This window comes from Monomorium pharaonis, chromosome 11, assembly GCF_013373865.1.
Source record: "Monomorium pharaonis isolate MP-MQ-018 chromosome 11, ASM1337386v2, whole genome shotgun sequence".
NCBI classification, from domain to species: Eukaryota; Metazoa; Arthropoda; class Insecta; order Hymenoptera; family Formicidae; genus Monomorium; species Monomorium pharaonis.
Window position 1 is genome coordinate 2,018,498 of NC_050477.1, and position 11,469 is coordinate 2,029,966.

At 38.0% G+C, this 11,469-nt stretch overlaps 3 protein-coding genes across 3 annotated transcripts; all 3 read right to left on the minus strand.

Annotated features, from left to right (window-relative positions):
* Positions 1-6: 6 nt before the first annotated feature.
* On the minus strand, positions 7-3,572 carry LOC105830176 (adenosylhomocysteinase). Its single transcript, XM_012669350.3, has 6 exons — positions 3,405-3,572; positions 2,460-2,650; positions 1,501-1,842; positions 874-1,089; positions 494-717; positions 7-402 (listed from the first exon to the last, which is right to left on the minus strand). Exons 1-6 carry the CDS (start codon positions 3,430-3,432, stop codon positions 105-107), a joined length of 1,299 nt encoding a protein of 432 aa, XP_012524804.1. The 5' UTR covers positions 3,433-3,572; the 3' UTR covers positions 7-104.
* A 1,120-nt stretch (positions 3,573-4,692) lies between these two features.
* LOC105830168 (leucine-rich repeat-containing protein 23) lies at positions 4,693-6,998 on the minus strand. Its single transcript, XM_028194035.2, is given in 2 exon segments — positions 4,693-5,471; positions 5,874-6,998. Coding segments are annotated over 2 exon segments (1,104 nt in total). The 5' UTR covers positions 6,532-6,998; the 3' UTR covers positions 4,693-5,025.
* A 185-nt stretch (positions 6,999-7,183) lies between these two features.
* LOC105830177 (uncharacterized protein CFAP97D2) lies at positions 7,184-11,381 on the minus strand. The gene is made up of 2 exons (XM_012669351.3): positions 8,044-11,381; positions 7,184-7,630 (listed from the first exon to the last, which is right to left on the minus strand). The coding sequence occupies exons 1-2, from the start codon at positions 8,119-8,121 to the stop codon at positions 7,403-7,405; spliced, it is 306 nt and encodes a 101-aa protein (XP_012524805.1). The 5' UTR covers positions 8,122-11,381; the 3' UTR covers positions 7,184-7,402.
* Between the last annotated feature and the right edge of the window lie 88 nt (positions 11,382-11,469).

Here is an 11,469-nt window from a genome sequence, read left to right on the forward strand (position 1 = left end):
AAAGAGAAAATTAAAAAACTTTTTTTAATTAAATGCTATAAAACAATTGCATAATTACAATAAGAACAATTTAACTGACTTATTGCAAATTTTTACACCTCAAATTAGTATCGATAATAATCGGCCTTGTAAGGTCCTTCCACAGGCAAATCCAAATACTTGGCTTGTTCTGACGTGAGAGTCGTTAATTTTACACCCAAGTGATTTAGATGTAACGCCGCGACTTCTTCGTCCAGTTTCTTAGGCAACATATATACACCAATCTTATACTTGTCTGATTGTGTCCAGAGTTCGATTTGCGCGAGTACTTGATTCGTAAATGAGTTGCTCATGACAAAGCTCGGGTGGCCCCTTGCGCAACCCAAATTTACCAAACGACCCTCCGCGAGAAGAATAATGTGCCTGTAAAATGTATGAGTGATTTAATTCATTGTCAATGTAATGAGGTATAATTCATTGGATTCATCAATTACACGCAGCATGCAAAACACACCTGCCGTTCTTCAATAGGTATCTGTCCACTTGAGGTTTTATATTGGTCTTCTCAGCGTTTTTCTCCAGCCACGCGACGTCTATTTCACAATCAAAGTGTCCTATGTTACTGACGATAGCGTCATTCGGCATATTCATAAAGTGCCGGTCTACGATGATGTCCTTGCATCCCGTAGTAGTTACATATATCTGACCCTTCGTGCTCGCCTCTTCCATCGTCGTTACCTGCGGGGATTACAGATATTCATTTACATTCGTAAAATCATCCACGGCAATGATACTTTGTTAATTCTAATTTACGATTTGATGATGTGCAATCAGTAATCGAGATGATAATTTGACGCGATTTTACAATTGATCGAATTTTTTTTCTAATCGAACCTCGTATCCTTCCATAGCTGCTTGAAGCGCATTGATGGGATCGATCTCTGTGATGATAACGCGACCCCCGAGGGCTCTGAGACTTTGCGCGCATCCTTTACCCACGTCTCCATATCCGGCTACTACGCATACTTTACCAGCGATCATGATATCGGTCGCTCTCTTGATACCATCTATCAGGGATTCCCTGCATCCATATAAATTGTCGAATTTACTCTGTCAAAAAAAGCAAGTTAACTTTATTATTACACATTATTTGGATGTTAAAAATAATTTTTTGTTAATTTCATATCTTATTTTAATTGCGAGAAACATGTTGCAAAGATTAGTTACATTAGACATAATTGTTTAAAAACTGCAGTGTCATGTATTGCATCAAGATTTCTGCAAAAGTCAATGTACTAAGTCATCTGTTATTAGTTTATTTTTGTGACTATCATCACTCTCGTAATCCGAGTTATCTTAACTCGCGTAAATAATGACTATTAGACTCTACTCGAGCTGTTAATGATATTTTTTAATTTGCTAATATACTCAATTTCGCACCGATAGCTTATCCTTGTTATGAATCTTATGATTTCATAAACTTGTTTATTCATGATTTTGCTCTCGCGAGCGTGCACGAACCTTCGTGACGGAATCGTTGACGTTTATCGCTGGCACTTTGAGTGTACCCTCTTTCATCATACGGTAGAGATTATGTACTCCAGTGGTGGTCTCCTCGGATATGCCGCGACATTCCTTGAGATATTGAGGATATTTGGTATGCACGAGGTTGGTGAGGTCGCCGCCATCATCGAGGATCAAATTAAACGGTTTACCATCTCGGAACACAAGGGTCTGCTCGATGCACCAAATGTATTCCTCGTCGGTTTCGCCCTTCCACGCGTACACTGGCACTCCAGTCTTTGCTATCGCCGCCGCCGCGTGATCTTGCGTGCTGAATATGTTACAAGATGACCATTGCACCTACAATACAAGAATAACTTCATTAAAATTCAGATATTAAATTTGTAAATGACTGGGTACAAAAAAATTTGAGATATAAAGAATTCGAGACACGTGTGGATTCTTATCAAGATTCTTGTGAATATTTCCAGTTAAACGTGAAATCTTTGAAATACAAATTTCTCGCAATATTTATTCGCATTCGTTTCGTCGACAAATTTCACAATAGTAGTCTACTAAAATAGTGTGCGTCAAAAAACTGTTTTTGAATGCAACATATTCAGGTTTACAGGAGAGGTCAACAGTGATAATATTGATGTGTAAATTACAGATTTCGATTATTTATATCTGAAGTTATAAGTTTATATCTTTATTTATATCTCAAGTTTCCTCAAATTATTATCCAATCTCTTTCTCTCGCATTGTGAAAATTTATTAAAAAAATCCAGGATTACATATGTGTAGATTATTTTTGTTGTTGAAAATCATCGACAGTATTTTCGCGTAATTCTTTGTCAGTAAATAAACAGTCGTGTAAAATTCTACCGGCGTTACGGTTGTTACTTGTCACCAAAGTATTAAATTATACATGCGTGAATTAAGTTCATTAGAAGTATTATGCTTCTCCTAGTGCTCACCTCTGCACCGAGCTCCACCAGGGTTTCGATCAGCACTGCAGTTTGTACAGTCATATGAAGACAACCGGCAATCTTTGCACCCTTCAATACCTTCGATGGTCCATATTTCTTCCTAATTGCCATAAGCCCTGGCATCTCGTTTTCTGCCAGAGTAATTTCTTTACGACCCCATTCCGCCAAGGAGAGGTCAGCTATCAAAAAATTTAGTCCAATTAAGTCACAGAAAAATCATTGTTGAAACTATTTAGAAGCAATAGCCTCATATGATTAAAAATAAATGTTAAAACATAAAAATTTATATAATATATAAATTTGATTGAATATGTTTTATATTCTCTCTATATATAGTCTCAAATATATATATAATATTAATACAGATATGTAAGATTTTAATATATATTTATTATATATATAGATAGAATTATTTTTTTCTTCGGTATCTTAATCAGAGAAATGAAGATAAACTATCATCAGTATTATCACAGAGAAAAAATGTATTGTTATGCAAAAAAAGATACAATTATGTAATGTTGCGAAATATGCAGAAACGGCCGCAGATGTTATTATATATATATAATTAATATATAATCAACAAAATTATTCTATGAAATAATTATTTAAAGTAATAATTTCATTGCATTATAAAAATTTCCAGAACACCGATCGAGTATAATTCTTAGTAGAAGTTACCGAGAATGTTAATTAGAATTAAAACTTTAAATTTGCATGTTTTTACCATATGCATAATTTACATCTGATTATATCCTCAAGGAATAGATATCGAATATCGTTTTGCGCGCGCTAGCTCGTGCCATTACGGAGCGGCGAGCACTTCACGTTGCTTCAGAACGTTGCGGTCGCGCGAAAGCACGTGCTCTGTTTCACTTTCACTTATTTCGGGTTGTCGCCCGTTCGTTCGTGACGTTTGACATATGCGGCACTTACCGATTTTGTACGGAGGCTTGCCAGACATGATGCGAAGGTGCGTTATGCTCGAGCCGGTGCGCGGAAGGCGAATGTCGATTGCCGAATGCGGGAACGAACGTGTGATAATCTCAGATAACCTTGTACCTTGCGCCGGCACCGCCACTGATCACCACGCGAGATTCGAGAATGGAGGCGCTGCAGTGCAGGAACTGCAGGATGGCGCGATTGTCGCGGAGCGCGCGAATGATTCTTCGAGATTCGCTGGCGTAATCACGTGACCGCGTTCGAACTCGTCGAGTCGTCGCCATTCGCGCATCGCCTCGCCTGTGAAAACGCTGAAATTCGATCGTTTCAAACAAAGGGAGGAAACTGCTGTTCGCAGGTACATTTATGCATTTATTATTGATCTTCGACGTACGACATTGACATTAGTGTCGACCTAAGATACGATCCGCCGTTCTTTCCGTCCGGCGTACGCGGGATTTCATCGCGATTATGTTGGACGAAATCGTCGTCGAATCGAGCGGCTATGTCTCATTCGCGAAATAGTCGATGAGAAAACGATTTGTCATATTATTTTGATTTTATTCTGTCATTACGTACGTAGAACGGATGAGAAATAGCGATTGTAGGATTTTTTAAAACGCAGCCGCTTTTGGGTCTGCTCCGATAATTTATTGGAATAAATTTCACGGAATAAATTAGGATGAAAGGTTGGGGGACAAGGGAGAGGGCGAGTCCAAGAAATCGTCGATACGCGTTAGTTGTAACGGCTGCGTTCGGCTGTGCAAATCCGAGGCATCCGTGAAAATTGTTCGACAATCCATGTTTTGCGATTAATCTCGGTATTCAGATCGATTGGAAAGATCACGAAATCGTATTATATTCTGCTAATTGGCATATATATTTCTCAGATTTGCAATACCGAATGCAACAAGTGATTTATCATGATTATAATTAATATTTATTATTAGTTAATTGAACATGGTTATTAATTGGTATAATATAGTATTACAATTATAACAGTTGCATAAAAATAATTATAATTATAATCATATATGAAAAATTAACCGACTGAAATACTGACTTAAAAATGCATCGGTGCTACATATTGTCACCGCGAGATGGCGCGAGCTGATGGTATTATAGATTGTAAAGAGTATCCTAAAAAATTCAAATTCAAAAAATTAAAATATTCCTCAAATTGTAAATTATTGCAATTTTTCGTAATTTTATATATCCAAGAAAGTTCTAATGTTTTTAAAATAATATTTATTATTTGTTAAATTGAAATTTATTGACGAATTACATTGTATATTTAATTAATGAATTTTCGATAGTTAAATTTAAAAAATTATTTATATTAATTATGTAAATCAAATTAAACCTTGTAGCAAGCGATGTTTAATATATCTGAATTAATAATACAAAAATATGGAGAGATGTCAATGAACATTTTTCTTAAATAAATAATAATTGATTAAAAATTTTAAATACATACAACAAAAACGCGATAATTAACTAAAGAGTTGACACTGATTTTTCTAGAATCAAGAGACTGTAATGAAAATATTCGCAATAAGAGAGAGAGAGAGAAATTCAAGTGTTTCTTTGAGTTTAATTATCAAGGCATAAATCTTCAATCCTTCAAATCGAAGTCTTCAAAATTGGCTTCGCCCTTCTGGATTTTTCTGAGCAACGTCTTTGCCTCAATTTTCTCTTGTTCTAGCACAAGATCCTTATCGATTCTTTTTAATTTTGGAAGCATTGCCAAAACGATTTTTCTATATTCTTTCTCCTCTTCCTCTTCCATCTCTTCTCTCAGAAGAGGATTTCCCAGTACGATAAGCGTTTCCAGACTCGGCAGGCAATTTAACTTTCTCAGCTCAGAGATCTTCGGAATTTTGTTTTCGCGTAGATTCACGTAGCTCAAGCTGCGACAACGCTCGGTGAAACCGTCGAGATTCACGAGTTTGTTATGTCGCAGGTGTAACGTCTTCAGATTCACTAGGGTTTCGATACCTTCGACCTTCTCGATTTGGTTTTCGGACAGAAAGAGCCGCGTCAGGCTAGGGCAACAGATTCCTGCGAGAAGCAAATTCGAAACGTTATTCAGGAGAAATCCATTTCGCAAAGTTCACTCTTCTGAATCCCTCTGGGATTCTTCTTGCTGAATTGCTCTTAACCGTTTGCTTGGGCGTTTTTTTCCCGAATGTTTATGATTGCTTTACACCGAGAAAAAAATTGTTAATTTAACTGAATTTTTTAACTTGATTAAACTTCTTCAATTCAACTATTTATGTATTTCAATCAAATATATAAATAATTAAATTGAAGTTCAAGTATTTTATGTATTTAATTGTAAGTTAAATGCATAAATACTTGAACTGGAGAAATTTAATCAAATTAACAACATTCTTTTCTCAATGTACGGTTAATCTCGGGAGACGAATAATGATCCCTCGTACTCTTTCGCGCGCGTCTCACCTGTGGTGCTGACCAGCGTGTTGCCGCGTAGCTCCAAGGTCCTCAGGTTCACCAGGCTCTGATAATCCAGATTCACAGCGCGAATGTCGTTGTGGTTCAACTCCAGGCGCTCGAGCGATCTGTGACCGATGCCGCGCGTGTCCGTCAGCTGGTTCCGGTTCAGAGCGAGCTCCTACACTTTCGAAAACGTCTTACTAGCGCGGAGACGCTCTCCGTTAAACCCCGTTGCACAAGGGCGGAACGACAGGGTCACCTGCAAGTAGGGCATCGGTCTTAATTCCGCGCTGGTCAGACGATTTCGGTCCGCCCGCAGCGTTTGCAAGTAAGGCATCGCTTCGAGCGCACGCAGCGCTTCCGACGTCAATCTGTTCCCCGACACGTTCACGTAACGAACGTGCCTGAAGAAGACTATCGCGCCGACATCGGTGAGACCTCTGTCCGAGACGTCCAGGCTGAGATACGCGTACTCGTGCTGCGCGACACATTTCCCCAAGTTGTGAAGACACTCGCCGACCTCGGCGCGTGTCAGCGCACGTGTATCATACTCGGTTTCCACCAACGAAATTTCCGATTCGTAGTATACAGGTCGATCCTCCTCGCCGTAGTCTTTCTCATCCTCCTGAGCGAGCTCCTTATCGTCGTGAGTCTTCTCCTCCATTTGTTCTTAATCGAATTGTGGGGTGAGAATATTGAATTTATTGCGACCACGTTTATAACATTATAATTTGAATATTAACATTAGTATTATTAATGAAGATTGATAAAGAGGCAAGGGATTAATCAGCATTTATGCTGATTATAAAGCGTATACAGCTTAATTCGCAATACATTATGACTATCAATAAAATAATTAGAAACATATTTATAAACGTGTATTACATTGTTAATGTATGAAGTACTTACCGTTATCGTCAAGAGAATGCGATGTTTGTGAAAATCTAGCCTCTTTTCTTAACGCATTAATTAATTAATTACGATATATCGAATGATATACGTATCGATTAGAGTTCCAAACAAAAGAGAGACAAATCGACGTTAATTTTCCAACGACCATTTTATAACTTAATTGAGTTTAGTAAATTAAATTTATGGGCAATTAAAATATGAATGAAAAAAATTGAAAAACAAAATGTCAACATAAGATTTAAGTTAAATATTATACTCTAATAACAAATAATATTGCTTAATTTATTTTTAGAAGAGTAAAAGTGTATAAATATTAAATGATCGTAATGAGAATTGCGTTATTAATTCACGTGGAATAAATCTATTTTGCGCATTCGAGACAGCAGGGAGAGACAAAAATGCAGTTTTGGAAATATCAATGAAAAAATTTATTAGAAATTCATGCGGCAGATAAACGTACGATTGTCACGATAGAAGAAAGTTTATCAGAGATTAAAAATCAGTTAGAGTTGTATACACGCTACTCTTTCACCGCAGATAAAAATACAAAATACACGTGCATACGTATAAGTTGCGAATAATAATACGTCGTGATACGATAAGAGGTATCCGTTTTTTTTTTTTTAACGAACCCTGACGCATCTAGACTCCTGCCATTGGACCCGTTGGTTGCTCTCCGCGACCGGTCGTTTCCGATGCATGATCTCACGGAGTTTCTTCAGCAGAATAAAATTGTCCCTGAGAATCCGCGCCTGCCGTTCGCGCTCCAGCTGCTGTCTCTTCGCGTTGTACGAGACGTGAGGCCTGCCCTCCGGAGGGTTCACATCTACCGTCGGTTTCGCTGTCTTTACCTGCAAACACGAATAAGCATGCTCATAAATTCTTTAACGACGTCACAGCGTGAAACCTAGAGAGCCTGAAGATGAAAAAATTACTTAACCCGCAGAGGAGACCTTGAAGTGTCAGGATTCTCTATGATGTGACTATTTTTAAAACGACATAATTATTTGAAATCTCTTAAATCTAACGTACAAACCACCCGAGAGTAACGCATATAATTATATGGTTTGATATATAAACGGTTTTATAGACAATTATAATCTCGCTTAATTATTTTATTGTTTCTGTCTTTAATTGGCAGATTTTATTCGCAAAATCTGTGGAGCTTTCATCAAGAGAACGCGGCTCGATGAAAGGAATGCCCGGTAAAATATTAAACAGGGTCGAATCATGAGTGTAACGTTTATAATTCATGAGTGCTCACCCTAGAACGGTGACGCTCGTACGCCCTTCGTTGCCAGGAAGGCTCGTCCTCGCTTCGCGTTCTACCTCGGTTCGACATCTTGCATGCTTAACGGCGCGGGTGTTGTTTGCAATACATAGCGCGAGTATCCGAGTTTCTCTGGCAACGGAAACGTCCGCGATATTGATCTACGGTAGCTTTCGACGCGAGAGGAGCGTGCGGATTTTAGTTTGCGAGTGTGTTTGCCTTTATTAATATTGTTTTTTTTACTTTTAATAGATTTCAGTTTGAATAAATTTAAATTGATAACTAGTACACACGTAGTGTATTATTTCATATAATAAATTGGGTCTACAATATAAAGTATAGATAGATATTAATAGATGTCAACGATTTATAAGTGTGAAACGAGTACTGGATTAAAATTTCTTTGTCTATATTATAGATTATAAAATTTAAACGTGCTAAATCAAAATTTTGCAATTGAGACATACAAAATGCGGCAAACCACAAATTAATTACAAGTTCTCAAAAATTTATATAAGTTTCTGAATAAAATGAACACATTTACATTCTATTTTAAATTCCTTAAAACCTCTGGAGTAAAATTGCAAGATTTGAATGTTAGTTGGACATGTACGTCTCTCGTTACAAAATGCATGAAGAGCTAATCTCTCGAGACGACGTAGGAAAACGAACCCGTGCTGAGCCATGTTTCTCTGCTCCTCTTACCCGACCTTATACGCAGCTAACAATATGTCATACGCACGTGCGTGCGTGTGCGCTCGTGTGCAACGTGCGTGCATTTCCTCCCTTCACAGGAGGATGCTGCTGCGATTGGCGGAAGCTTCTGGACCAATGATGCGCGGCAGGAGGCGGAGATTCGCTCATCTCGATCCGGAGATGCGCGTGAAATTTCTCTTTCGCCACGCTTATATATTCATGCGAGCGATTTATATGGGAAAGAAAACGAGGCACGACTTGCAAACACGACGTTAATTTTGTAATGTTAATGATAATTTTTACATTTTTCGCTTTTGTATATTAATTACACATTTCTTATTTTATATGATATGCTCAACTTATTTTAATTATGAATATTATTTAAATGTATATTTACACAAAAATATTAAAGAAAATAAGGATTTTAAAGCATTCATGGAACTGCATTGTATAAAACAATGTGTAATTTTCTAAATGTACTATAAAAGAAAAAAAGACTTTGAAAATTAGTTACAAAAGTAATTTTACATTTTCTTGATTCATACTCTATATCTAAAATTAATTACGCAATACTTTTAGTCTTCTGATCTTGATTTTTACTTTCTCTTTATTAATCACCAGGCTTTCACTTTTATTTTATTATCCTGAATGCTTTTATGTGGTCCTTGGATCTTGACATTTTTTTACTCCGTGTCGAAAATTTTCTCTCATTGAATTTCTTTCCCGTATAAGCATGTAATGAATTTCTGTGATCTTTCTTATATATAATAGAAATTTATTGTATTCTTGTATAACATCAAGATTGCAACTTATTATTTCCATATTGGAAATGTATCTGTGCAAAGTGAAAAAAATAATTTTAGAGAAACCAATACAAAAAGAACAGAACGAGAAGACATTAATTTTTTGGTTGATATCCTTGCGGTTTACTCGGTCTTCTTTTATCGCTTCAAATTCCGTAAAATGAAAAGAATTTTTTTGAAATGCACAAAAAATGGCGGACCATAACAAGAGTTATTATGACCAATAGATTAGTCCTGCTGTATATCTTACAATTTTTTTACAATATAAAAACATTTTACTAAACAGACATGCTTTACCAAGATTACGATTAAAATATCTACACGTCTATTCGTTTGAATGTACAAAACATATGGGAGACGAACGGTGGGATTAACCGGCGAATTGATGCTGTAATATCGCCGACGTTCAAAAAGAGAACAGGGAGGGGGACAGAAAGGGAGGAAAAAAGGATAAATGGGTATCCATGACCGGTGTAACGCCATGGATCGCGCGCTCACCGCGGAGGGTCGTTGATCTTAATCGCACGCGGATCCTCGACAATGAGCCTCTCAAATGGATGAGCCCCGCCACTCCAGAGAGAAAGAGAGAGAGAGAGAGAGAGAGACGATGAAGATCTCTTCCCTCGAGAGGATACAACGAGCGGTGTTATGCTATCTAAGTAGGCATCCGAGACCGAAATGGGCATTCCCCTCTCCCCTTACGTCCAACACGTCCGTACTTCCTTCGTATCCTTGCGAGGGACACTGTCAGTCAACCAATCCGGATACTCTCTCGCCGATCCCGCTGCAGTATATCGCTCTGTAAACCAGCGGTGTATCCTTTCATCATTTCGTTAAGAGCGCAAAAAACATTTTTATGGCCGTCTTTCTGAGGGAAACAGCGAGAGATCACGTCCCTATTCTTCTCCGTTAGAGTCTAGAAATCGAAAACGTTCGATTTCTCTTTTGCCAGAAACTCCAATAGTTTTAAAAAATGAATGACTTTCGGAAATGAATGAAATTTTATTGCCTGGTGGTACAAACTATAGGAATGCGAATAGATAACAGTTTTTAGGCTTACTCGGCCTAAGAAGGTCGAATCTCGTTTTCGGATTTCAAAAGGATCATAATCCTTTAGATATTTGTGAATGCTTTAAACCTTGACAGAGAAAGTAGAAGTGTTTTCAAAATGGTTGCAACGAAAACTCATCTAGTTTCAATTGGATCACAACACACCTTCCTCTCTCGTACGAATTACAGTCCTACATTTTAGATTTTGTTTTTATAATAAAAAGAAGTCTTGCAACAAGACAAAACAATCGAATTTTGGTTAAATTTTGTCGTTTTTGTAAAAGAATTATTTTTTAAACTTAATCGTACACAACGACTCGGACGAGAACTGCATTTACATAGATTAAGATTTCTCGAACCTTTCTCTGATAGTGTAATTATCAAACGCAGATGATAGAAATGTTTGAAAGAATGTGGCATTCAAATTTCAAAGAGATATCCTCGTGCGGAGCTCAAACTCTTCGTACCATCCGAGCTTTTCCGTTAATAGCTCTTCTCACATATTTCGGATTTCCAATTTCCTCCGTTTAAAAGAAAATCATCACGTATCTCGGAGCACTTTGAAAACAACACGGCTCGCGAGAGCTGTCGAGTTCCGGAGGGAGGGGAGGATAACAACGTTCTTCCGTCCATTTATAAAATCATGAAACCATCAGATTGCCGGGCGCGCGTGTTGCCTCCTTTTTCGCACCCTCGTTACGTTCGAGGGTGCAAGCTCCGGAGGGTTGAAATCGGGCTGGCTAGAGAGGCCCCCGTGATTCACGGCGACCGAGAGAGGGAGAATCGGAGGGCGGTCCAGAGGCGTGTCGGATACCCGGGAGCGAGCGAGCGATCAAGGGAGCGTGGGGGAAACTCCGCGCGCTTTTCGGTG